This window comes from Neovison vison, chromosome 6, assembly GCF_020171115.1.
Source record: "Neovison vison isolate M4711 chromosome 6, ASM_NN_V1, whole genome shotgun sequence".
In the NCBI taxonomy this organism is placed as follows: domain Eukaryota; kingdom Metazoa; phylum Chordata; class Mammalia; order Carnivora; family Mustelidae; genus Neogale; species Neogale vison.
In genome coordinates, this window is record NC_058096.1 from 168,907,333 (window position 1) to 168,935,104 (window position 27,772).

General features: G+C 51.3%; 2 protein-coding genes across 5 annotated transcripts in view; one reads left to right on the forward strand and one right to left on the reverse strand.

Moving 5' to 3' along the window:
- Positions 1-5,491, forward strand: part of SLC6A6 (solute carrier family 6 member 6) — an 82,866-nt gene extending 77,375 nt beyond the window's left edge. For all 4 annotated transcript variants that reach the window (XM_044252918.1, XM_044252920.1, XM_044252919.1 and 1 more), the window contains one exon: positions 938-5,491. In XM_044252918.1, coding sequence (XP_044108853.1) covers positions 938-1,078 — 141 coding nt within the window. In that variant the 3' untranslated portion in view covers positions 1,079-5,491. The remainder of the gene's footprint in view (positions 1-937) is intronic.
- A 1,656-nt stretch (positions 5,492-7,147) lies between these two features.
- GRIP2 (glutamate receptor interacting protein 2) overlaps positions 7,148-27,772 on the reverse strand; it is a 40,636-nt gene continuing 20,011 nt past the window's right edge. The window contains exons 11-24 of the mRNA XM_044252922.1: positions 27,494-27,643; positions 24,888-25,074; positions 24,244-24,389; positions 23,363-23,443; positions 21,868-21,934; positions 21,631-21,776; positions 20,636-20,780; positions 19,004-19,143; positions 18,151-18,330; positions 16,968-17,139; positions 15,184-15,289; positions 11,438-11,581; positions 10,844-10,990; positions 7,148-9,607 (exon numbers count right to left, since the gene is read on the reverse strand). Of these exons, the coding sequence (XP_044108857.1) occupies positions 9,449-9,607; positions 10,844-10,990; positions 11,438-11,581; positions 15,184-15,289; positions 16,968-17,139; positions 18,151-18,330; positions 19,004-19,143; positions 20,636-20,780; positions 21,631-21,776; positions 21,868-21,934; positions 23,363-23,443; positions 24,244-24,389; positions 24,888-25,074; positions 27,494-27,643 (1,970 nt within the window). The 3' untranslated portion in view covers positions 7,148-9,448. The remainder of the gene's footprint in view (positions 9,608-10,843; positions 10,991-11,437; positions 11,582-15,183; positions 15,290-16,967; positions 17,140-18,150; positions 18,331-19,003; positions 19,144-20,635; positions 20,781-21,630; positions 21,777-21,867; positions 21,935-23,362; positions 23,444-24,243; positions 24,390-24,887; positions 25,075-27,493; positions 27,644-27,772) is intronic.

Sequence of the window (27,772 nt, forward strand, 5' to 3'; positions counted from 1 at the left end):
AATCTGGATTTTCTAAGTAGATAACAGTAGCTTTTAATAAGCAGCTTAAAAAATGGTAATATACTTAAGTGGAATGTAAATGCCTAGTAGGAAGGAAGGCGGCTCCTTCTTCACAACTGCTTCCAGCTGAAAGTCTCTGAATGGACACTTGCTGGGGGAGGAGCTGGGAGTCAGGAGGTCTGAGGTCCAGTCCTGATTCCACCGTTGGCTTCCAGAGTATCCTGGGAAGGTCTTGGCCTCCCTGAGTCCATGATCAGGCAATGAGCCGAGGAGGACAAAACTCGCCATGCCCAGAAGTGATGGGATGATTGTCACACAGTCCGATCTCTGGCTCCTTTGTCTTTGGTCAGAAGATGCAGCTCTGACATGGGCAGTGGTCTCCCAGCTCCCAGTAGGGAGAACCGGGTACCCACGGGGGTGGCGGCGGGGGGAACCCTAGTGAAAGAAGGCAGGAAATGCAGTTGGCAGGCGGCCAAGGAGTTTAGAGTTTCTCCTTGGGGAAGGTGGGAGCCATATGAGGCTCAAAACAGCTATCCAGCCTCTGGCCTACGAATTCCCAACCCAGCCATGGCTGCCTTGCAAGTCAGAGAAGTCGGGGGATGGGAATTACAAGGAGGCATATTTCAACTTCATGGGAGAAAGAAGTCAGAGCTGGGAGGTGTGAGGTCCCTGTCCCTGAGGTATGCAAGCAGGGGGTTGGCCAAGGAAACTGCTGACAGGAATTCTGCCCTGATTCAAGGCCCGGAGGGACCTTAGAAGCACCTTAGTTCAACTCCTTAATTTGCCGGTGGATGTTGTGGGGGGTCCAGAGAGGGTTTGTCTACTAGTTTGTCCAAGGCCAAACAACCCACAGGTGGGACTCAGAGGCGGGAGGCGGCAGAGAGGGGAAGCCGGCTGCCTGACTTTCCTCTCTGCTTCTGTCTCCTTCCTTCTCCAGAGACTCAAGTACCTGCTGACCCCAAGGGAACCCAACCGCTGGGCCGTGGAGCGCGAGGGGGCTACGCCCTACAGCTCCCGCCTGGCCGTGAATGGCGCTCTCATGAAGCCCACCCACATCATAGTAGAGACCATGATGTGAGCTATTGGGCGGCCGGGCTGCTTCCCTGCTGTTTACTAACATTAGATTCTCATAGGACCAGGTTTACAGAGCTTTCTATTTGCACTAGGATTGTTTTTTTTAATTGTCACAGAAAATGTTACTCTGTGTGTGTGTGTGTGTGTGTGTGTGCGCAGGCGTGTGTGCATATGGGTGTGGGTGTGGTATTGTGCGTGTGCGTATTTTTGTTTTGATTTGGAGATATTTTGTACAAAAAGAAAACCCACCGGCAGATGTCCGGGGCGAGGCAGAGCTTTCATACTGAATTAGATGTATTTTATGGGAACTTGGTAAATTTTTCTTTGTATTTTTTTTTAACATATAATTATATATACATTTAGAGATTGTCACACTCTTTTACCACTTGAATTGATCTTCTTGCCAGCAATAGATCTCATTTTCAAAAGCAATTCTTCGGTGCTTGCGTAGCTGGCAGAAAGTTCTGCCACTGAAACACAGGGTGGAATTTTCCTGGACAGTAGCCCCATTTTTAAAGGTGTAGTACCTTCCCGACCTGGTTCAAATAGAAGCATACAGCTGGGGAGGGGGAGGCCCCTTGAGCTGGCCAGACCCAGAGGTGCTAGAGGGAGAAGGGCCACAAGAAGATGCTTCATTACGCTTGGCTTAGCGAAGAAGAGAGATGCTAAAATAATGAATCAACCCCTCAGATGAAGGGACTGACTTAAAGCAGACAGATGGGGCCATACAGAGAGTCAGAGTCTCTAGAAACCAATGCATCAGGAGCAAAATCCCACCTAATACTTTGAGATCGAGAGTGGATACTCAGAAGGACTGTCGGAGGGAGTGTCAGGACCATTTGTCCAATGGGGAGCTGCCAGAGCCCCCAAGAGGGCTGGTGAGGCTAACACCCGGACATTCAGGAGCCTTCAGGAAGCTGACCGCTCGGCTGCTGCCCAGAGCATCCTGGTAGAGGTCTAAGACCAACCCAGCGGGAGCCAGCGGTCTCGGGGCTCCAGACCTCACACTGAAGGGTCTGTTGCATTTAATGGGGTTCTTTCAGGTTCTGGCCGTTCCCCAGTTGACACCTTTCGCAGCTGCCTGTAGGAGAGAAGCATGATGTATTCGGTGAGGGACGAGGGGTGAGCCAGTGGACCAAAGGGTGTGGGCCCAGGCATTCAGAGAGGCCTGGTGTCAGGGAGGGCTGCTTTTCTTTCCTCATCTCTCCCCCCTCAGCTCTGTCCTCATCTCCCAGAGGCTGGGAGCCTCCTGACAAGCAGCCCGCCCAGGGCTGCCCCAGCTCCTAGCTGGGAGTGCCAAGAGTGCTTTTGGAGACAACCTGAATCTTGGATTCGGGCAAAGTGCTCCCAAACCCTCCTCCGCATTCAGGCACAAGAGCGGCCCTTGGTGTTGACTTGGGAGATGGCACAGCTCTTCACATCATGACTCCTGCAGTAGCCAGTGTTAGAAGCGCACTCTGGGGGGAGCGAGAGAGGAGGTGAGGGAGCATCTTCTAGAAAGACGGGATTGTTCAGGGGGCCGGCACCCCAGAACTGGTTTGACCAAGAGCCCTATTGAGAGTGGCATCCCTCTCTGAACCAGGAGAGGAGGTACTGCACCTTTAAAATGCTGAGACGGACACGTCTCCCCTGAAGCCCCCATTTGGACCTAAACTGTGCCATTTGAACTGTCACTTTCAAGTTCAGAGTCTAAACTTAAACCGAAACATTGTCACGCACAAACGACGGTGACTGCCTCATGGAGTGTGGGGAGTGAAGTCCAGCTCGGGTTTGGGTTCTCTGAGTCCTGAAACCCTCTCCCCAGATTCGGGAGGGGAGGAGCCTCCCGTGTCCCCCGTCCCAAGGGGCAGAGGCAGTCCTGAACCTTTTCTCTTTGGCAAGCATTCACATTTCACTGTTTCCAAAGCATATACTCTGCCAAACAACACCCAGTTCTATTCCAAACTGTTAACAATTTTGTGTTCCTGTTTTTCTATGTATTTATGGTTGCCGCTGTGTCTGATTTGATTTTTGTTGTTGTTTCCTAATTTTACTGAGTAGCAATGTGACCTGTTTTCCTTTGTCTCATGGAACTTAGTAAACTAACCACTGTCGACGATTGGGGACAGGTGATGTGTGGGGATCTGGGGGGCTTGGCAAGCTCTGGCTGCCCAGGCATTTGTGGTCATTTCAGGCTACAACATCTCCCCTTCGGTGAAAAGCTCCAATATTTTGGGTTGGTAGGCAAATTGCAACATTCTGGAAATGGCCTGAGAAAGGCCTCTTCCAAGATTCGAAGACCAAATTCTAGACCAAAGATACATGCAGACCAAGTCCCCAGGCCCCGCCTGGAAGGAAGGTCAGCCACTTTCCCCAAGCCCGTTCCTTGACAATCTCCCAGTGCACCTGTCTCCAATCGGCCCCTCTTGTCTACTCCCCTAGCCCTTGTGTATCTGCAGAACTTGGCTCTGTGAGTACAAGGTGTAATGATGCGTGACTTTTATATGTCTCCACATAAAGGAAACTTGTCATTGGAGCTCATGACTCTGGTCCTCCTGTCTCTGGAGAACAGGTGTTCCGCCCACTCTCTGCCTTGGGATGGGTCAGAAATTCTGGTGCCCCCACGTAGCGCAGTCTTGGCCTGCTCTGAGAAGGCGATGCAAGGGAGATGGTTAAAGGACTTTTTGAGGATGCAGGAATGGAGAAGGGGCTCTGGATAAATCTCACCCAGGGAGATGGTTCATTGAGCCTGGCAGGGGCCGTGTCGGTCCCTCCAGTGGACCGCCCTGCGTGAGCAGTGTCACCCCAGTTGGCACCCTTGTAAAAAGGGGGAAATGAGGCCCAGAGTGAGCAAGAGACAAGGCACAGCGAGTAGGGACTGGAACAGACGGTCTCCAGTCAGTTCCAGTGGCAGGTACTCCAAGGAGGAGGTGTGGCGAGTAGTGAGTGCAGCTCCCCAGTGTTCTCCCTGAAGACCAAAGACGAGCCTTTATGAAAAAGGAAAGCGCTCTGTCCCCCAGCATTCAGGGACGAGGAGAGCAGCACCCCCCACCCGCTCACCATCCTCAGGCCACCCAGACCTCCCACTGTGGCTCTGTGGGAGAGGTGGCCGCCCGCCATCCAGCAGGAGAGGCAGCACCCTTTCACCCTGGCTCTGCACCCAACAGCCCTCAAAGCTAGGAACTGAGATCCCGATTGCATGTGAGGAAACTGAGACCCAGTGAAGCCGCCCAGTGGGTGTACAAGAGGCAGAATCCCTTAGGCAAGATTGAGCCTGAGGCCAGGCACGACATTCCCAGGCAGCAAGAATTGGTCCTGGAGGATTTCTGGGCGATACACAGCCCCCTCTCTGGACCTCTGTGCCCTCATTCTCACTCCAGATCCCCAGTGCAACCCCCTCAGAGAAGGTGCTGAAGCACGAGGGGAGTTAGCCAACCTCAGCCTAGCACGGGGTGATCTGTGTCTCCCAGCTGCCACCACACAGAGGTCCAGAGCCCAACCAGCATCTCCCCAACACTGCTCTTCTGAATGGGGCAATGCTCTGGGCAGCCAGTGCTTAAGGCAGAGGTGCCTCCCTTCCCCCAAGCCTCAGACACAGGCCAGGAAGGATCCGAGAGAACCACCGAGGTCCCATGAGGTCGCATCTGCCCCTGAGACCCAGTGTCAGGCAGCCCCAGGCTGGGCTGTCCATGTGGATCCTGTAAATAGCCCTGTGCACAAATTCAAAAAGCATGAACCAAACCACATCCCAAATACCAAACTCCGAGAGGGGCGGGAACACCCCGGAAGCCAGAGAACCGCATTTCCCTCACCCCCAGTACCCTGTTAATGCCTGGCCCTCAGAATGCTCTTGTTTTAATAGGAAGCTGTGCTTCATTGTTCTTCTGTGGGTGTCACTACAGACATGTTCTGACAGTTCCCCGAGGGATGGAGCATCTTGTTATATATCTGGCTTCAAACTGAGATGTTGGCTCCATTTCTTTCTTTCTCCTCCTCCCCACCCCCAATTAATTTTTGAATCCCTAGCAACTGTGACTCTGTATTTAGCACAAGAGAAAGCTGAGAACGTGGGTCTTGCCTCCTTCCAGAAATACGTCTGGCTCATCAGGACTTTTTTTTAAAACTTCAAAATATTTTTAAGATATTTTAAACTTTTGTAAAAAAAAAAAAAAAAAAACAACCAACGAGACTCTTCTGAGGAGGAACATTTGTATCCAAATAAGATCCTTGATGTGTAATTCAGTCTTGCAGTATACAAGCTTTTGTGTATAAATGTTTTATGATATGAATCCCTGTATTTTGCAGGGCTTTCCTTTTTCCTCTTTTGCTTTTTAGATAAATATGTATATCGATATTTTAAATTCATCTTTGCTTTTTTTTAGAGGAGTTTGTAATCACCTTATAACATGAAAATAAACATTTCCTTTTTAAAATCCAACACGTGTGCGTTCCTTTTGATGAGGCTGTCAAGAAGGGAGGACACTCAGGACCCCCGAAAATAAGTGGTTGGCTCAGATGTCCTCTGCTTTGGGAATCATGTACCCAGCCCACTGTTACAGACTAGGGCTCAGCCTCAAGGGGGTCAGAGGGCAGGTGATTTTACTGATGAGTGTGGGCACCTTCAGGGAAGCCTGCTGGGTCCTTTCCCCAACTTCCTGAATGACCAAAAGATCTCCCAGTAACTCATTATTTATAGACGGTGTTAGAATAATATACCCCTCCCCCAGCTCTTTTGCTGGCTGTTGGCCTTTCTGATGGACTCTGTCCACCTTCCTCCTCCCGATGTGCCTTGGCCATGTAAATTCTGTCAAACTGTAGCTCCATCCTTGACTCCCTGTGACTCACGGCAAGTTACTTAACCTCTGTGCCTACTGTCATCACCTGGAATATTGGGATGATAACAGAGCCACCCCCAAAGGCTGTCGGGAGGGCCCAAAGGATTCTCAAAAAGCACGCAGGAACATGCCTGCATGCAGCCGGTGTGTAGGGCCGGACTGTCTCTCCAGGGAACCACCTGACCACACTTCCCTCCTGTTTTGAAAGGGCCTGAACCTATCGCCCAGCTCTAGGAGGAGGAGCCATGCCCTGTTCGCAACTCGCTTTTGGCTTCCCTAGCCCAGAGGCATCCTTGCACTCAGTGTGGTTCAGCTAACCTAGCACACCTCTGGAGACGGGGCGCTCACTTCATCCTGCATAGTTGATGGGAAGAAGCTCTTCCTCACTCTACACAGAGCTGTGGTTCCCGGATGAGGCCTGGCCGTGACCTCAGGGTTTATCATGCCCCAGCTGTCCTATGAAGACTCAGGGCATTGACTGGGCCATACCCAAGCCAAAGGGGTTCCATATAGCAGACCCGCCACCCACTTGCCTCCTTGGCTTCGCCCTGCAGACAGAATAAAACCCACAGTCCCCACCCAAACCCTTCCCATTGGGCCCTGCACACCTCCCACCTGGTCTCCCCACTCTGCTGCTGGGTCCCCTTTCTCTTCTGGAACCCACCAAGTTCATTCCCACCTCAGAGCCCTTGCACTTGGCTGTGCCCTCTGCCTGGGACAGTTCTTCCTGGTCTCCACAGGGGACTCCTGTCTTTAAGGTCTCACCCCAAATATCACTTACTCAGAAAAGTCCTTCCTGACCCCTGAGCTATAGCTCTCGCCAACCCCCACCCCTTCTCTATGCCCATGACTGGGTTTTTTGGTTTGTTTTTTTCTTCACTGCACTACCTCCTGAAATAATCCTTTACAATTTGCTGCCTTGTTCACTGTCTGCCATTAAAATCTAAGCCCCATGTGGACAGGGCCTCATCTGTCGTGTTCATGTTTTCGTTTTCCCAGGGGCTAGAATGATGCAGAGTCCAAGGAGACCTACAGAATGGACGAATGAATTAAAAGCAGGGAAGATGTCATCACCTCTAAACCGAAGCTGACTATGGCCAGCCCATGATTTTAAAAAAAGAAACAACAAAAATAGACACCACAGTCTAGTTGCATTTAAATAATTTTATTTAAAAAAAAAAACTATCCCAACAGCACCTCACCCACCCCCAGCTCCTAAGTCCCTGCAGCCCCTGCAGAACAGATTTATACACGGGCCCCAGACCCCAAATGGCCTTGGCAATGCAGCCCCTTGGCATGTGCTTCCCGAGAGCCCTAAGAAAACCCCATGTAGAAAAATACTTTACAAGGAATATGCTCTAATCTCAGCCAGAGAAAAATACAGCTTTTGGGGGTGGAAGGGGCAGGTCACAGGAGCTGTACCCAAAATGCATAGGCAGGCAGGATGCTCACCGGGGACGGGCATCGGGGAATGTCAAGTCTGGGATCTATGATCCCCATGAGAAGCCAGAGGAAATATTGCATATGAGAAGGCTGGCCACGCCAGGGACCACTGGTGGCCTGGTTGCATACATCAGGGGGGATGGCAGAGGCCTCAGCCCGGGGAGGCAGGGGGCCACCAGTCGGGGAGGGGCTATTGCTTCCCTCACCTGCAGTCGAACGCAGTTCTCCTGAGCTGAGAGGCCCTGGGAGTGTGGACTGTCCAGCCCCATCCCTTGCCAGAGGTCCAGAGAGGCTGGGCAACTTGCCCAAGCTTACACAGCTGCAGCTTCCAGTGGCCATGTCTCTGTGGCCCCCAAGCTGAGGGCCCTTGGTTTTTGCTCGGTGCCCCTATGCTGGGGGGGAAGGCAGTGCCCTTTCACCCCGGGGCGGGTGTTTACACAGGAATCCACAATAGCAGAGGCAATGGGCAGTCCAGCCCTGGCATGGAAGGCTCCCCAGGGAAGGCAGGGAGCGGCAGGGTGCGGGGAAGTGGAGGGAGAAGACAAGGGAATGCAGGCCCTTGGGCAGAGAGAGGGCAGGGTGCCCTGTGGGCATGGTTCCGGCCGTGCCGTGTACAGGGAGGCCTGTACCTGCTCAGAGACTATCCTCTCCTATATTGTCCAGAGAGGGTCATACCAAGGGTGGGGGGGGGGTGTCACAGAGTGAGCAAGCTGCAACCCAGAGCAAAAAGAACAAGCCTTTTGACTCCCCATCCTGTCCTTCAAGTGGAAGAGCATTTGGGGGCCTCCACAGCATGGAGGATGCAGGTGGGAGTTGGTGCCCCATTTTCCTGAGACCCCCATTCAGAGCAAAGCAAATCCCCAGACCTGACCTGGGGATCCAGCCTGCCCACCTCCATCTCTGGGCCTGCAGCCCAGACCACCAGGTGCAGGCCTCTGCCCTTCTCAAAATCAAAAAGGTTTCTGGTCTGTGGAAAATGAGGACAATGACTTTAAGGAATGCTGGTGGTTCCAGATTTCAAGTGGGAATAAACTTTCTTAAATGCCCCTTTGGACACTGTCACCTTTGGGCGTGAGAATGGCTCACCTATCTCCCACCTGCCTACCTTTGCCTCTGTGTGTCCCTCTCTGCGTCTCTCCTCCTTCATGGGATTGAAGATTGGAGAGGACATACATCATCTTCCATGTGATACCTCTATGGTCTTCCCATCTCCACTGAAATGGCAGGTGAATAAGAACTCCTAGGTCTTTTGTCCCAGATGACTCCCTCAGATCGCGAGGGGCCTGGCCTGAGAAGGGTATATTCATATAGATCTGTGCCTACACCTCCAACAAAAGCAGGAGGGGCTGAGAGCCCAAAGCCTGACACCAAGCTGGCCCAAAGGGCGAAGAACCGCAGGTCTCAAATCCTGGAGGCTTCAGACCAGAGAGGTGGAAATGAATCACTCACTTTCAGAATCAATAAGCTAATGATTCCTGGACTTCAGTCACCCCAGCTCAAGAACCTCTTAAGTGGGGAAGCCAGCAAGCCCCAAACACCAGAATTCTGGAGAAGGGAAGGGGCTAGGGTCCCACCCTGAGTGGCATCCCTCTTGGTGGGAGGCTGTCCAGAAAAATTGCCCCCCCAGCCACACCCTAAATGCTCCCCCTGTGGGGCAACTAACTACCTGAGCGTGTGTGGACCCATTGCCCAGATGCCTCACACCTCAGTCCGTGATTGCACCAGGGGTATCAAGTTCCAACCTGCTCACCTCCTGTGACAGGGAGCTCACTCCTCCTCTGCAACTATACAGCTCTGCTGGGAGAAAACACTCCCAATGAGCTGGGCTCCCTAGCTCCTAGGCTCCTCTTCTCCCAGCTGAGCAGCCTGTCTCAGCCCCTACTGAGTGGGGCTCCTCTGGGCATCTTGGGAGTCCCAACATGGAGAAAGACCTAGATGTCACTCCAACTGGGGCAGGGACCGCAGAACCGGAGAAGAGAGACAGATTCCGTCCGTGGCTCAGAGCCTGCCAGATGAACAGATGGATGAGTGAGTGGCCAGGTCTCCAGCCCAGTTAGAGGTCTGGCGGCCAGGATCTACTCCAGCAGCCCCTAGGGTGTCCAGACCACGTGCTGACTTCAGAGCATCCGGGGGCTGCTGGGGCCCGGTGCTCGCGGGGCTCGGCTGCTCTGTGCCAGAGGGTTGCGGCTGATGACCAGTGCTAGGACGTCGCCTGCCTCCGCCAGGAGCGGCACAGCCAGGCAGCAGTCAAAGTCTCGCGTGCGAACGTGGTTGACCTGTGGGGAACACAGCCAAGGGGACAGATGGGCATCAGCGGAGCCCAGGCCGAAGTAGGTAGGAATCATGAGGTGTCCTCAAGGGTGGGCCCGGGCCCAGCCCAGATACAGGGTCCATCTAGAACACACAGAGAGAAGTCCTCCTTCATCGAGCACTCTCTCAATCCCTCCGGTTTGGTTTTATCAAAGAGAAACCCCGAAGGGGGCGCCAGGGCATCCTTCCCACTCCTCTAACACCACTCCTCTCCCTTTTTCAACATGGAAGAGAACACACACTCAGCTTCCTGCCTAGAACTGGTGACGTGGCTTTGCTTCTTTGACTTTTTATTTTACAGTGACCTTCTATGTCAAGCAAGGAGTGCTGGTTTTTCATTCCTAATGACACGAAAAGCTTCCTTTCAAAATAAATTCAAGCCGGAAAGCCTCTGCCAACGTAAAGGAACCATATTCGGTAAATGTAGCACCAACACAGCAGAAATCACACCAGGAAAACAAAAGCAGCTGGAGCACAAGAAAAACACCACCAGGTGGTGGGACCAGTGCAGTTCCAGAGCTTTCCCTCTGCTCACGTGCATTTCCCAGGCTCCCTTGCCATTAGCGGGGTCATGTGACTGGTTCTGGCCAATAGGCTGTGAAAGGGAGTGGTGGGTGTTGCTTCTAGGTGAAGGCAGGAAAAAAACCCATGGGTGATTTTCCAGTCTCCATTCCCATGTCAGGTGGTGGAAGGCATTTGCCAGAGGGCAGAGCCCCCCACCAGCCTGGTGGAGCAAGACCATGTCGGCCCCCAGTGGACAAATAAATGTTTGTGTGTTAAGACACTAAGATTCGGGGACGCCTGGGTGGCGCAGTTGGTTGGACGACTGCCTTCGGCTCAGGGCGTGATCCTGGAGTCCCGGGATCGAGTCCCACATCAGGCTCCCAGCTCCATGGGGAGTCTGCTTCGCTCTCTGACCTTCTCCTCGCTCGTGCTCTCTCTCACTGTCTCTCTCTCTCAAATAAATAAAAAAAAAAAAAAAAAAAAAAAGACACTAAGATTCGGGGCTGGCTGTTACTGCAACGTAACAGAGCCTGACCTGACTATAGGACTGTTGTCATTCCCTTCACGTAGGAGGAAGCTGGGGCTCAGGGAGAAAAGGTGACCTGCCTAAGGCCACTCAGCCAGGGTAGAAGTGGGGCTCCTTCCACTGGAGGCAAGGAAAGGTCACACTATCTATGGTGCCCTCAGCCCAGCATTACCTGAAGGACCCTGTCAAAGGGCCGGAGGCCACCACGTTGGGCTGGCCCATCAGGGCGCACAGTGTGGACATAGACACCCTTCTCCAGGAGGCCATCAGAGACGCTAAAACCAAAGTCATTCCGCAAGGGGTCCTTGTGCAGGGTCACCTGGGAGCAGAGGGAAGAGGAATTCCCTGGAGATCTGACCTTTGCCCCAGCTTCCCACAGCAGCCCAAATCCCTTGGTGTGGAACCCACACCAAGCCCCCAGCCCAGCTGTGCTCCCTGCTGTTGTCCATGGCAGCACACCCTTCGGTTCCCGGCACCAGTCACAGTGGGGAACCTGGGGAAGGGGTTCCTTCTCAGTTCTTCTTCAGTCCTCTCCTTTCCCTCAGGAGAATGTCTCCGTGGGGTACTGACAGGTTTCCACCCCTCTAACACTTGCTCATCTCTCAAATTTACCAAGAAGCTCTGAGCCTTCTAAGGGCTACTGGTGGAGAGGTTTCTTCTCCATTTGTTTTTCTATATAGTAACCTACAGATGGCAAGGGAGGCTGGCTTCTCCTTTAAGGAAGTGGTGTATATATGTATACCCCGTGCCCAGCCCCAGCGCCCACCTTGTGCATCTCTAAGGGTGTCGGCAGCAACAGCTCCTGCATCTCTTCGGGGGATGCTTGTACCTCCTGGCCCCTCCGCCAGGGCTGGTGGCTGGGTCTGCCCTCGAGGGCCACACTCTGCACCGTGCCCGTCATGATGGATGCCTGTGGATACACAGTCCTTCATGGGGATGCCTGTTTGTCTGCTGTTTGCTGTCAGCATCTATGGACAACTACTCTGTGTCGGTCTTCAAAGTCACAGCGGTGCACAGCATAGACAGGGTCCCTGCCCTCCTGGGGCTCTTGGTCTGAGCATGGGCAGGGGGAGGGGATCCTCGATCACACCCACAATCAGAATACTAATTGTTGGCCCTGAATGAGTAATGCTTACTTTGTTCTGAGCTCAGTTCTACTCAGTATAAACGCAGAACCCATTTTGTTCTCTACGATACTACCAGATAGGCAAACACCATTTTGGAGGCAGTAGCGGGGGGGGGTGTCCATTGTACAGGTAAGAAAACCCAGGCTAAGAGATATTATGATTTGAAATCAGAATCTGGTTTCAAAGTCAAGGATCTTAACCACTCTGCTACCTCGCTCATCATAAAAATAAATAAGATAAAATCATACATGAAACCGCAAAGAGTTTACCACTCCAAGAGTCTCATTTAAAGATCTTAAAGGATGAACTCAGAAGCAAGAAGAATGCAAGAAGCAACAGTGAGCAAAGAAGTTAATTGCCTTCAACCGGAATGAGTACTGACTAGAACCCCACATGAACTAGCTGAGCAATTTATAAACAAGCAGGGAGACAAGAGGAGAGAGTTTAGAGGGAAACGGGAGCATTCTAGGCCCTGTCTCGTTAAGGAGAGGGGGCAAAGGCATTGACTCGACTTCGCTAGAAAAAGTCAAATGCACCTGATCTTTCCAAAAAGTTAGTCTGTCCATAGAATGGAATATTATTTGGCCATAAAAAGCATGGAGAACTTACACGTTCTACAACATCAAGCTAAATGAAAAAAGTCAGACATGAAAGGCCACATACTGCATGACCTCATTTATAAGAAATATCCAGAACAGGCAAATCCATAGAGACAAAAAGCAGACAGTGGTTGGGACATGTGGAGTTTCTTTTGGGGATGTCAGAAATGTTCTGGTTGTGTAAATGCAACATCGTGAATAGACAGTATTCGTGATTCTTCTTAATTCATTCTTTTTACTTTTAATATTCAATTTACACTTTAACATGGTAAATTTTAAGTTATGTGAATTTTATCTTAGTAAACAAAATTTTCAAATTAGCATCATTAAGAAGGTTCTGGACTAAATAAAATTAAGAGAGACTGAAAAGGCATAATAACAAGGTGCCAAGCATGGACTGGGTGCTGGTTTAGCCAGACCAGGTGTAAAGGGAAATTTGGGGTCAACTGTGAAAATCTACATATGACCTTGGTATTAAAAGAGATGAAAACATATTAGAAAGTTATTTCTATGTATGGAAAGAAATGGAGTAGCTGTAGTGTGTACATAATGGTTTCACTATTCTAAAAATACATATACTCTCACTGAAGCATTAACAGTCATGATCTATGTGTGGTGGGAATGTTGTGTTCTTATATTTTATTTTGCTTATTTTAGTTTTGATTTTATCTCATTTATCTAATTTTGCACCATCCACATATATGGCTTCTGTAATAATAAAATATTTTAAATTTAAAAATTGATTAAAATAAATGAATTAAGGATAATCACTAAAAGAATAAAAATTATAAAAATGACTGTTTTGGTGGTGGAGAGAATAAAGAGGAATAAGAAATTTATCAATACTAGAAAAAGAAAGATAGTAGATTAGAAATACAGAGAAAGTGGGATACATAGAAAGAATAAATTGTATGCTAGAATTAAGTTTAATTATATTAGTAATCATAATAAATATAAATGAACTAACCTTTAAAAAAGAAATGTTCTTGGATTGGGGGGAAAATCAGCTACATACAGCATGAAACAGATATGTTTAAAATGATAAATGTACATACTTAGTAACAGTAATTTTGAAAACAAATTGGTAAAAAGACAGGAAACATTAATAAAATAAATCTGGTGGAACCATATTGTTATGGGGGAAAATGGAATTTAAAGTGGAAAGTACATAGGGATAGAGATACTGATGAATAATAAAGAGAAAAATTCACCAAAAAGTTCCAGCAAGCATGAATTTATATGAAACTAGCAATATAACCTCAAAGGACAGAAAACAAAAATGACAAAATGTCAAGAACTTGCTGAATCTCCACTCATGATAAATTTTATCATACCATCAACAAAAAAAGATAAAGATAAATAAACCATATAACATTTCATAAGAATGCAGATTTGAACAAGTCTATGAACAATCTTGATCTACAGAAAACCCTACACCCAACAAAAGGGAATTTGCATTCATGAAATGTTTACTAAAACTGATCACATACTGGGCCACAAAGAAGTCTCAACAAATGCCAAAGAATTCAAAGCATATGGAACACATTCTCTGGCCATAGTACATATGAACTAAAACCCAATATGAATTGGTTTTAAGATTTGGATTTAAAAAACAAAACTCAGGGTGCCTGGGTGGCTCAGTGGGTTAAAGCTTCTGCCTTTGGCTCGGGTCATGGTGCTAGGGTCCTGGGATCAAGCCCCGCATGGGGCTTTCTGATCAGCGGGGAGCCTGCTTCCCTTCCTCTCTCTGCCTGCCTCTCTGCCTACTTGTGATCTGTCTGTTAAATAAATAAATAAAATCTTTTAAAAAATAAATAAAATAAAAAATAAAAAACAAAACTCTCCACTTCTGTGTCATCAAGGGCTTAACTAAAATCGTAATAAAATTTTTTGAAATATTTGGAATTGAATGATCCATAAAAGCATCACAATCAAAATTTGTGGAACCCAGCCAAAGCAGTGTCTGTGGGTAAAATCATAGCTTAGGATGCACAACTGTAGAAAACATAGTAAACACAAATGAAGAAGAAGCTAAACACAGAAATGAGTAAGACAGAAAACCATGAAACTCATGAGAGAATTAACAAAGCCCAAAATCAGTTCTTCGAGGAGCCTAGTGATTTGTAAGACCGATGGAGGAAAAAATCAACAATTAAAGGGGCAAAAACACAGATAAAGTGAAAGTTTAAATTAATGTTCTCAGAGCATGAAGGAGTTTCTGAAATGACCCAGTGGGATCCTTCCTAGACCTTCCCGGGCAGCCTGTTCCACCATGGGCCGTGCTGACCCCACACAAAGCTGTATTCACTTCTCAGTTCCCCCAAGCCCTCATCCCCTGTGCTGTCCCTGACACTGACATCCACGTGCTCCTACAGGGCACGCCTACCACCACATCCCCAGGCTGTACCTGCACACAGACTCCAAAACCGCCCCTCGGCATCCAAACGTGCGCTCACACATATCTGCTGTGAAAATACCCTCCGCATCTGTGCATACACGAGCATGCTCACATGCACGCACACACGCATGCCCCTGCTGCACACGTGTCTGCATGTGCACACACCTCCATGCGCCATGCCGGTGCTCTCCATCACACCTCTGTATGTGTCCATGCACAGCCTACATGTGTGTGAAGACACCTGTACACGGAGGGCGCCAAGTGATTGTGTGGTGCACACCATGCCCGGGCAGGATCCCATCAACATGCTTGTTTCCAAAGGCACGCGCATCGGTAGTGTCCATGCACGGGGGTTCCCCAGGAACGTCTGCGGGGTGGGTGGCCCTACCTCCAGTTCCCTCAGCAGCTCTGACTGACCACATGACTCCAGGTCTTCGAGCGCTTCCCCAAACATGCGCCAGAAGCCCTCCTCACGGGCAGGGCCGGGGGCTGGGCTGTAACGTAGGAACCAGAGAGGGTCAACTCCCGGTGGGCAGGTGGGCAGGCAGGCGGGTTGGGGCCTGAGGAGTCTTCGGGGCCCTGGGGCCCAGCGTTGGGCTCGAAGGGCCTTAGGGTGGGCGGGCGGGCAGGCAGGCGGGCAGGCGTCCTCGGTGGCAGTGCTGGGGCCCCAGGGCAGTGGTTGGTGACACGGGATGGGGGGAAGAAGACGCAGTTAGGGGCGACCAGGACTGTCGGTGGCCAGTTAGAACAGGGGCAGATGAGACGGGGTGGAGAGCGGTGACACAGGACGCCTGGGAAGAGAGACAGACGGACGGACAGACAGACAGACAGACAGAGAGGAGATCCATGGTGTAGCCCCAGAGGATGGGTCCTGGCCCCACCCAGACACACGGCATTGTAGCACAGTGACAGGGACAGAGCTGGAACCAGCGAGGACACAGATGGATGGAGAGGATGGTGTATCTGTGCTTGGGGAAGGGTCCAGGCCACCCCACGTCCTCCACTGTTACAAGCCCATCATCAGCTCTAAAATCGAGGCTTGTTAGAATGGTAACAAGTCACACTGGCAGCTTCCTAGTTCACAAAGCCACTTGCCACTTACAAAGTCCCAGCCACTTATAAAGGATGGGTTTGCAAAGCACTTTCTTATTAAGGCCCGTGAGCTTTTCTCTCCTAAGGGGACTCAGAGAGGATGAGGTGCCATAGTTGCCTCCCGTCCTTCCCATTTTAAAAATGAGAAGACAAAGGCTGAAGGCTATTCTCTCCATTCAAACCAATCCCACAAACATTCCCTGGGCCAGGGTTCTGCAGGGCCCAGGGCTACAGCGGTGAGTAAGGTGTAGCCCCTGTTCTCCCGTTTTCAAGATGCTGGCTATTCGGTCACAAAGTGTGCAGCCGTACCCACTGGGGGCCAGGCACCCAGCTAGGAGCCCTACCCAGAAGGGACAACAGCCAGGTCATTAACCAGGTGCACACAAGGCAGCCAGTGCCAGGAGGAGGCTCACAGGAGCGGCTGGGGGCCAGCGGAGGGAGGGATGCCTTGTGCCTGGGAAAGTGAGGGGAGCCTCCTGGAGGCAGGGGAACATAAGCTGGGTTTCCAAGGCTGCAGAGGCCTTGGCCAGGAAGAGAAAGGGAAAGGCACTAGAGGCTGAAGGAAGTAGCCGATCCAAAGCACAGGCACAGAACGGGTGGCTGGGGCTGGATGAGAAACAACGTTTCTCCATAGGGCCTGCTCTTGACAGGAGTTGCCTCTGGGGGTCATGCGGTGTCCTTCAAAGCCAATGCTACCAAACCACATCCATGGCCAGGGCGGGTGTTTGGAACCCAAGGGCCTTTGCAGGAGGCCATCAGGCCATCTGGGCTAAGTCTAAAGGGTCAGGTTCAAGTTCTGAGCTGCTCATCTGAGAATAGGAGATCACCAGACTCTGGAAAGGCAAACACCTTCCATGCCTTTGCCACCGCTGTGCCCTCTCGCGAGGGCACCCTCATCCCCATCTCAGCCTGGCCAAGGCAACACTGCCTGATGTCCCCTCTGCTCTCCTGAGAGGCGCCCCTCCTCAGGAGCCAGACAAGACTCTCTGCTGTCCCCACCACAGTGGCACAGGGACCGTCAACCCAACTGAGCCAGGAGACCATGACTGCCTCATCCCTCATGGCCTTCCCACCACAGACCTAGTTGGTGGCTCCCAGTCCTCTTCTTCCTCCTCGGGGAAGCTCTCATCCGTGGGGGCCGGGGTATAGCTCGTCCTCCGGGGTTCAGTGGGTGGGGGGCTGCTTCTCAACCGGCTGGGCCGCCACTCCTGGGGGGTCACGCCCCGAGCCACTGTCTGTGGAGTGTAGGAGCCTGCCAGGTGGAGAGGGAGATGTCTGTAACTTACCTTCCTTCCCGCCCCTTTTCCAGCTGTGCTGGATGACCCTGGATAGGTCTTTGCCCACTCTTGCCTGACGTGACTACCCAGAGTCCCCTGAGTGCCTTGCCACCTAGTCCCTACCCCCAGAATCCCCTGGAACTCCTGATTACCCAGCAGAAGAGTTAATGGCCAGGGCTCCAAGTCCCTGTCCCGGCTCCACTGGGCTTAGCCTGGCTGCCTCCTGCCTGGGGAGGAGGTTCACTATTTAAACCATTCCTCTCTGCCTGCCTTTGGGAGCTCTCAATACCCTGCCCCAGAAGTAAGCTAAGAGATGCTGATCAAGGACAAGACATGGGGAAGCAGAGACCCAGGAAAGGCAAATATACTACCAGCGAGGCCCAGTGCTGGGAGCTACCCAAGGCCACTTAGAGGCCTTGCTCCACTAGTTCTCTGAGCTGGGCCTTAGAGAGGCCTGAAGGCCAGCTGCTGGGGTCAAATGTCCCCCAAACCTCGAGGCCACCCATGGGTCTCCACATGCATGGGGGAGGGGCTTATGGCCTCACAGGACAGCCTGGATGTGTCCACCTTAAGGCTGGTCTTGTGGGACAGGGTGGGAAGGGGCTTTCAACCTTCCCATCTTCAACTGGGTGCAATAAACATTGTTTGGGCACCTGCTGTGTACAGAGCACTGGGGCTAGGAATGAGAAAGACAAAAGTAAGGCCAACTTGGTCCTTAACCTCAAGGTGGGGAACTCCACGGGGCTATGAGTGTCAATCAAAAGATGTGTAAAGGCCTGAGTTCCATGCTCTGAGCAGTGAGGGGCCCTGAGCATGGCCAATGGGGCCTTGGTGGGGGTGGGGTCTGCCTTCTGGAAGTGGCCCTGAGGGATGAAGCAGGGAGAGGAGGAGAGAGAATGAGGCAGAGAGAACAGCCCCTGCCAACGTGTGGCAGCTGGGGGGTCCAGAGAGAGCATGTCGCTGGTCCTGGGGCCCCAAGGCATTACCTGGGCCCCCAAATCCACCCTCTGTGGCCGAGCTGTCCCAGGACTCCACAGCGCTGTCCACGCTGGGCACAGCGGGTGAGAACCGGGCTGCCAGCAGGCCTCCTTTGAGTGCCTCGGGTGGGTCCTCATCTGCATCACTGGCCTCGCTGAGGCTGCCCGACTTGCGTCGTGGGAGGGGGCCTAGGACCAAAAGGGGGTGTCACCACCACTGGCCTCTGACCTCAGAGACACAGAGACACTCAGTGAGCTTCAGTTTCCCCACTTCTGTCTGGTTTGTCTCACAGGCACCGAGCCCCCCTACCCCCAGCCCCGAGCCTACTACTGAGCAATCTGATAGAAGGGAAGGGGCACACTAATGGGCAAACCCATTTCACAGACGGGAAAACTGAGGCTGAGTTCCCTGCACTTGGCCCTGGGGAACCCCTGAGGCTCTGGGTCTGCACAACACACCCAAGGTCACATGGTGAACAACAGTGGAGCCCAAATTAGAAGGCAGGCCCGAAATCTCAGGCTCCTTCCACTGCAGCTGGTGGCCTCCCTGCCAAGGCACAGGGCTCAAATTCAGGGGAAACTGAGGAATGTACACGCTACAACCCTAAGGCAGAACAAGCAGCCTTGAGAGGCAGGCTGTGATGGAGACAGTGGTTCAGACCCAGACTCTGCCCTACACAAGCTGTGACCTTGGGACCACCCCTCCCCTCTCTGAGTCTGGTCTCCTCAGCTGTCCCAGGTGTCTTCCCAGCTCCATAGGATCTGGTGAGGATGCCATGAGGTTGGGCACATGAACCTGGTACAGAGAGATTTCCCTTCCTAAAAGGGTGAATGGCCCCAGGGGCAGGAGGGGGAGGCTCACGGTCTAGCTGCTTCTTGATCTTCAGGGTGACAGTCTCGCCAGCCACCTGCAGGAGATGGATGGCCTCACTAAGAGGCCGGCCCTTGAGGCTAACACTGTTGATGGCCAGGATACGATCCCCAACGTGGATAGCGCCAGTCCTGGGGAGGGGGGCACAGGACAGAGAATGAGAGACATTCAAGGCTTCGGGGAACTCAGGAACCCCCAGGCACAAGCCTGATGGGCCTCAGTTAAACCCAGCTGTAACAAAAAGCAAGTGTCATCTAGGGTAGCATTCATAGAGGTACAAAGTCTAGAATTTGGGGGATGCAGGGGTGGCTCAGCCAGCGAAGCATTCGATTATCAATTTGAACTCAGCTCATGATCTCAGGGTTGTGAGATTGAGCCCCGCATTGGGCTCCATGCTGGGCAGCCTGCTTAAGATTCTCTCTCTCCCTCTGCCCCTCTCCCCACTCTCTCCCTCTCTAAAAAATTAAAAATTAAAAAAAAAAATTAAATCTAGAACTTGGGAGGGAGGGGATGATTCTGCCTGACTCTAAATTTAGGTTCTGGAACCGTGCCTGGCTTTGCCCACCCAGATCCCCAGGAACCCGAGAGCGTAAGTTGGGGGCGATGGTGGGCTGAGTGAGGGAGGTCAGAGCTGTCTGTCCTATGTGGCTACTGGGTCCCAAAACGTGGCTAGCCCAAACTGAGATGACTTGACTCTATAAAATACACAATGGGTTCTGAAGACAAAACATGAAAAAAAAAAAAGAATATAGAACACTCTCATTAATAATCTATATATTGACTACACGTGTTGAAATAAATATGTATTTAGAATTCATTTTATTTGTTTCCTTTTATTTTTCTAATATGGCCACCAAAAAGTTTATACTGAAATGTGGGCATCGCATTACATTGCAATTGGTCAGTACTGAGCTAGATCAGCCCGGTGAGGAGAGACTGTCTGTCGCGTCCTTGGGACCCAGAACCGGTTGGCACATGGGAGGTACCCAGGCAAGGTGGGAGTGGATGAGTGCACTTGAGACAGGAAACAACCACACTGGTCTCTGCAGTGGACCAGCAGGGGGCGCTCGAGGATCAGGGAGCCCTCCACCGATGCTCAGTGTTCCTCCCCAATCCCCGCTCTGCTCAATCCTCTTGCTGCAGCCAGCCTTCTGTCCTTCTCCAGGGGCCCAGCCTGTCTCCCCACCCCAGGCCTGGCCTCCCTATAACCCCTGTGGGGCCCTGTTCCACCTCTGGGGCCCAGATTCACCTGCTCCCCGCAGTCTGGACAGCCTGCAACACCCTCTTCTCACAGCTTCCCCAGATGAGAGGACAGCAGGGAGGCCCCTAATGCCTCCAAAAAAGCTCCAGGCTGTGCCAGGATTGAAGGCACACAGCAGGGGCTCTAAAAAGGCTCACCATGCTGACTTTCCAGAAATGCTGAATCTCCAGATTGGGAGGCAGGTCTGCCAGAGGAGGGCTGGTCTGCCTCTGTGGAACTGAGGCTCAGAGAGAGAAAGGACAGGCCTGATGCCACCCAGGATATCGACTTTGGAACTGATGTCAGAATCCACTTCGGCTGTTCCCAGAGTCCAACCCCTGCCCTGTGACGGTCCCCATGTATCCCACAGGACCCCAGCTCACCTCTCAGCCAGACCACGTTTGGTGAGGCCTGAGATGACAATGGGGTCAAAAGGCTCCTCTGTGCCCGAGATGGTGATGCCCAGGGGACCCCCGTAGCGTTTCAGCTCCACTGTGTAGCTGATGGCACCTGTGGTCTCTTGCTCATCTGCAAAGGCGGCACCCATCAGGTGGGGTGCAATGGGGCAGGACCCTGGAGCTTGACGCCCCCAGCCCCCAGTGCCCTGGTGAAATTACTCCCTCAAATTCATCCATTCACTCATCTATCTACTCGTGCCATGACTTCAGATGGCACTGCCCAGGGACCCTGAGGCCAACTCTGCCTCCACAAATGTTTTCTTGCACCCAAACCCCATGGAAAAAAGAAGAAAAGGATCATGAAGCCAACATTCTAAACTATAGACTTCACCCCGGACACAAAATAATAATCATGAGAATAAGAAGAAACCAGACTTTGGCTTTTCTTTAAAAAAGATGAAGAAGAAGAAGAATCTGCCCACAAAAAAGACCATCCTTCCCAGGGCAGGAGTTGGCAGCTGACCCTCTGAATAACAGACTCGCTCTCCAGGGGCCACAGCCTCATCCTTCCCTACTGCCTGCCCAGACTGCATCATTTTTTTCTTACCCCTGTCCAGGCCACTCACTCCCGTCAACTGTCTGATCTCAGAGGTGTCAGAGTCGACCCCCTTTACTTCTTCACTCACACATGGCCCCCACACTCCCCGCCCCATCCCTGCCCCACCCACCCCTTGGCTCACTGCTGCCCCCTGTGGGCCTCCTCTGCTAGGCTTTGTACTGGCTGCAGAGGGTCCAGGCTGCCCCAGGGACCGTGAGATGTTGGTGCGGGGCTCCCTCCTTGCATCTGCTCATTCAAGGAGTCTCCCCCAGCAGCCTGGCAACCTCTCTCCTCGGCCAGAGGGAGCCCCGAACTGAAAGCTGGAGCCCACTGCTCCGGTATGGGGACCGAGAGAGGTGGCAGGGCCCGGTGGTGGCCATACCAGAGTTGTCCTCGTCCTTCCGGATTTTCAGTTTCACCAGGTCCTCGCACTGCCGCAAGATTTGCACAGCATCCTCCATGGGGCAGTTGTCCAAGCGGATGTTGTCGATGGCCAGCAGCTTGTCACCCGGCTCAAGGGTGCCGGTCCTGTTGGAACAGGGTGGGAGACGCAAAGAGCCTGGCACGTGGCACTCCCCCTGGACTGTTCCCCTTACCCTGTACCCAGGGCCACTCCTACCTGTGTGCCACACTGCCCTTCTTGATGTCAGAGATGATCAGGGGCTCTCCTCGCTTCCTGCTGGTCGCTGGGGCGGGAGAGTGGCAGGGGGGAAAGAAGCCATGAATCCAACATTTGATTGGCCTCAGCCTTGAGGAGTGGGGTTGGGAGGGCCCAGGAGTTGGGGCCCGAATACTAAACCATGTGCCATGTTCCCACTGCTTCCTGCCTGGTGACCGTGAGCTAATCAGCCCCCTTTCTGCCTCAGTTCCCCCTCCACAAACGGGGATGATGCCAAAGAACTCATGGAGATGTCATGATATTAAACCAGACAAGGCAAAACCTAACGTGGATCCCGCCACATAGAAGCTGCTGCTTCCACATCAGCCCTTTTCCCTTCTGTTCAGGCAAACTCCCAGCAAACTGTAAGCCCCTTTAGGGGCAATGTGTGGCTGGCACTCCCACCTAGCACAGGGTGGGCCCCAGAACTGGGTGACCCATCCACAGTTGAGTCTTCCCTTCTCCCAGCGGCAGGAATTGCTGGTTGAACGGCTCCCACAGGGCTCCCCCTCTGGGTATTGCCTTTGGCCGAGAGCGGCCTCAGCCAAGGTTGTACAGCTCCTGGGTGTGGCCTGGTCCACACGGTGGTGCAAAGGCCTGGCTCCCAGCCTCATTCAGGACAACCTCCAAAGCCTTCCAGGCCCTAGAGCTCTCCATGGGACTGGTGGCATCACAACCACCATCTCTGTCCGCCCAGTCCCCATCCCTCACTTCACACAGGTGGAATCACACAGATTCCAAGAGCCCTTCTTGATAACCCCCGTGAATGTAACTCTTTAAGAAGCTCTTTCTGGGGGAATGTGACCTAAGACAATGGGTTGTTACATGAGTAACTACGTTTTCTTGAGAAAAAAAAAAAAAAAATCCATCTGGGCTAATTTTCCCATTAGTGAAAAGATGGTAGGAGCCCCTTCTAGCCCATGTGGCATCTTTGCAGATGAGACAAGCACATCCCTTCTAATTATCCATTGAGGAAATAATGTAATAAAATTGTTAAGCCCACCTCAAATGGGTACCCTTGTGTCATGTACAACCTGTGCAACCGTATCTGGCAGCCCTATCCAGAGTTTAAACTCCCATCTCCACTGAGTGGAGTTTGGGGTAGGAAGGAGCTGCAGCAGCAGCCCTTTTAGATAGCTGCTCTCTGTCAAGCCCATGGTGGGGACCGAGGATCATTTCACAGACCTGACCCACATGGTTGGTGCCTTACAAACCACTTAATCCCACCAGAAGTCCCAGCTGGTCAGGAGACTCCCATTGTGCAGAATAGGAAACTGAGGCTTCCAGCAACTAGGGGGTGTCACCCAAGAACACACAGTGGAGCACTGCAAGCAGAGAGAACTCAAGCCAGCCTTCCCACCAGGAGCATCCCCTTCTCCTCTGAGCTGGAAGTGTGCAATTTCCCCCAGCAGACGGCTCACTTGGGGCAGGGACTGAATGGCAGGGAGGGACTCACAGCCGATGGTGATGCCCAGCTCCACACCACGCCTCTTGGGCAGCTTCACGTGGAAGGTGCCACTGCTCGGGATGACAGACTCTGCGTGCAAACACATGTGGATGTGTGTGAGACCCAAGGAAGGAGATGCAGGGAGTCCCAGCTTCCCACCCATTCTAGGCCAGCTGGGAGAGACTGCAAAGTCACTGCCCCAACCCCATCCTGCTTCTTCTACCTGACAGTGGAGGGAACTGAGGCATGGTGAGCTGACCTTTGTCTCAGACAACCTATCCGATCAGAGCAGATTTGGGGCTGGCACTTAGACCCCAGGAATGCCAGCCAGGGGTTTCCCCAGAGTGAAACCCAACCCAGTTCACATCCCCAACAAGTTACTGAGCACCTACAATGTACCAGGCAGGGTGTTTTTACATGATTGAGCTCATCTAACCCAAACAATATTCACTATAGTGACTAGTAGAACTAGTCACTGTTTTATAGTTGGGGAAACTGAGGGTGGAGGGGGCAAGAGAGTCCTGTCCAAAGTCACAAAATGTCCATATCACAAGACCAGAGTTCTAACCTGAGTGTGTTTGGGGTTCTTTGCCTAAGGCCTGCCAAGGGACATGGAATATTTTCAGCTCCTCTCTGCCCTCCCTTAGGTCGTGTTTTGGTACAAAAATCCCTCACCAGCCCTCAGGCTGGCATGTGGGATTCCTGCCTCCCCTTCTTCCCTGCCACCACTGGTGTTCAGGCACATGCCACAAATGCTCTTGGAGAAGGTCACCAGGTGGGAGAGGGATGGGGCTGGAAAAGCATGGATATCCCCAGGCAGGAGCAGGATAAAGGGAGGAGGGAGCACAGGATCCCAAAGCGTGAGGAGGAAGGTAGGGGCCCTCACTCACCTGCCACGTCAAACTCGACCTCCAACACGACCTTGTGGGCCAGCGCCGCGTTCCGCAGCAGCTGGTTGGCTTCCTCCATTGTCCCGTCCTCGGTGGCAATACCGTTGATGGACAGGACCCGATCCCCCACCTGCAGCAGCCCACACCTGAACCCCGGGCAGCCCCACAGAGAGAAGCCACTCTGTTACCATCACTGCCAATCCTGGGGCACGGGAATGCCATGTGGGGTCGGGGCTGGGGTCTGACTCACAGCTCCGCTGTGGGCCCATTATAGAGCCCCAGGCAATCTACCTGGTGACTCTGGCTAAGAGAGTGAAATCGGTGGGCCTCAGTCGTCTGTCCAAGGGGGAGGACACATGCCTTATGAGATACGTATATAGGGGGCCCTGACTAGAGACAGACAGGGGTTCAAGTCCTGGGTCACTCACGAGTTGTGTGACCCTGGGCAAATGAATCAGCGTCTCAGCACCTCGGTTTCCTCGAGGAAAAGCTGTAAAGTGGGGCTGGTGATGGAATGGGTGGAATGATTAAGTGGAGGACCCCCGTGAAGCCAGGCTTGCCATGGGACTCAGTTCCCCTGGCTGTCTGTGAGCCTCCTGAATCGGAGGGTGGCAGGCCCAGCGGGGCAAGGGCCGCTGGCTCACCTCTCTGCCGGGCTGTCAGGCTCGATGAAGCGCACAAGGGGAGGGGATGACAGGGTCTCGGTGGCGAAGATGCCTCCCTGGAGCTGGAGGCCAAAGCCGCTGAGGGGGTCTCCGCAGAGCACGACCTCCGTGGTCTCCGTGTGCACGATCTGTCCCCCAGGCCCTACTGTACTGGAGGCCAGTGACACTGTGGGACAGGCGGGCATGGCTCTCAGATGGGCAGTCCCACCTGAGACTGCTGAGAGAGCGCCTCCTGCCAGCACCAACCCATGCCCAGGCTTAAGGACCTGGAGTCAGAGGGGCGAGTGAGTTTGGGCCCTGTCTCCTCCCTCGGCCGGCGGAGTCCCAGCGTATCCTGACGCGCGCTCTGCCCTGGGCCAGTCCCACCCAGCAGGCCCGTGACAAGGATGAAGGAAGGACACCAGCTCCTGGGACTGCCATGTCGTGAAACAGAGTTTCTGAGGGGTGCACTGGCACGTGCTGTTAGCTTCGTTGTAACGCTCTTCTAATACTACTAATACCCGTGGTACGTTAATTTTGAAGACAGCTTTATTGAGATATAATTCACCCAGCCTAATATTCACCATTTTAAAGTGTACACTTCAGTGCTTTTTTTTTTTTTTTTTAAGTACAGGAACAATGTTGTGCAACCACCAGCACATTTGGAGAACTTTCATCACCTCAAAAAGAAACCCTGTCAGCTATTGGCCCAAATCCTCCCATCTCTCCCAGCCCTAAGCAAGCACTAACCTATTTGCTTCTGTATAGATTCGCCTCTTCTGGACATTCCACGTAAATGGAATCCTATCATCTGTGGCCTTTTGTGTCTGGCTTCTTTCATGAAGCGTGTTTTCAAGGTTTATCCATATTGTAGCATGTGTCTGGAATTCGTGCTTTTTTATGGCCCAATAATATCCCATTGTAATGAATACACCACATTTTGTTTATGCATTCATCTCTTAATGGACATCTGGGTTGTTTGCACCTTTTGGCAAAAATGAATAATGCTGCTATGAATATTCATGTGTAAGTTTTTGGTTGAACACGACATATGTCTTCATTTCTCCTGGGCATATACCTAGATATGGAATTGCTGGGTCGTATGAAAACTTTCTATTTGATATATTATGTTACTTAATGTATATTGTTTTACATTCTGTATATGAAATACATTTGTATTATTAACATGGACATTAGATATCATTTATTAAATATAATTTATCATATTAATTCTACTTCTAATTATATTATACTAATTATATTATATCTAATTATATTATACTATTATATCTTTATTACTATTTTGTTATACTTTATATTATACATTACAATATGTATAGTAATATACTATATGTTGTTGCATATATTGTATTATTATATTTGTATTTATTGTATTTTCACTGTTACATCCCTAATAATAAGAATGGTGCCTGGTACATAGAAGGTGTTCAGATTGTTTAATTAAATAATTATCATCAATAATAATAATGATAACATTTTATTACTCATCTGTCCTAGGAAAAGGACAGATAAGTGGTCCCAAGAGCCCCCAGTCTCCCTATGCCCCTGCCTATGAACAGCATTTCTGAATCTTTTCACCTATACACTCCCAGCTTTGGTGGTTGACAAAAGTGGTTAGTAAAGGCATATTTTACCTCTCATCTGAGTCTGAAATCTGTTTCCCTTTTCACCCTGGCTTCCAGGAAGCTTATAACCATATTTCAGATGCCAGGTGATTTATACTCCTCTTTTCCTTCTTTTGGCTCACTTCCAAATGGCCCAGTTTGGCCTTTCATCCTTCCTGGGGGTCTCCGCAGCTCACCTGGCATGAGGCTGGATAAACTTTCTACATCAGCGAAGGAAGGACTTTTCCCAGGAAAGACTTCAAAAATCTTGGCATTTTTGTGATTTTTGCTACCTCCACAGGTCTCCTGCATTATCATTCACTATTATTTGTCTTCCATTTATTCACTTTTTAAAATACCTAAATACCTTCATTTCAAAAGGGAACTGTATACATAGTGATCGTAAATAAAGAGAAATGCCTTATATACAAAAGGGAAGTAGAAATATATGTTTGTGTGTATACATATGTGTGTATGTGTATACACACACACATATAATAAAAATGAAAATTATTACAAACAATTACATCCTGGATGGCTAGTCTCAGGCCTACAGGTCTTTGTCTTAGGGGAAATTAAAAAATGTCAGAGGGGCGGTACAGATACAGCCACACCACACTCAGACTTTCTCCTTGAATGAATGAATCATGGAATAAAAGAAAATGAAATGGAGTTACTGTGAGAGCTTTATGCACATCTGAAAAGGTATCCTTTCCTTGAGACACTCTGCCATCACCATCTGGGAATTTTCTAAAATCAAAATACAAAACTAAAATATACAAAGTGACTGACATCCCTCAGGTGCATCCCTGTGCTGTGTACAACCTGCACAGCATCCACGGCAGCCTGGTGGGCCACTCATGCTGTTTAATGACTCTACACACACACCTGGGACCCTATCCCAAATATCCCCATCCTTTAGCAATGCTCTCAGCTATACAGGCAGCCCAAAGTGGAGGGAGGAGACCATGGCTTACTTACACGAGCTCTTGTGTTCCCTTCTTCGCTGCCTCCTCCTTCCCATTGTGGTCCGGGGGCTCATGGGGTGAGATCCACGGGGAAGAGTGCTGGGGTTGGTGCAGGGAAAGGCATGATTCATGGTCGGCGAGGAAAAGGGAGTCGAGGACAAGGCTGAGGAGATGAGAGCACATCCCTGTGAACCCTGGAAGGGCCCTCCGCCCTGCCACACAGAGGTGCCAGGCAACCACCCCATCACAGAGGGACACTGGGACACCTTTCCCCTTTCACCTCAAACACTGC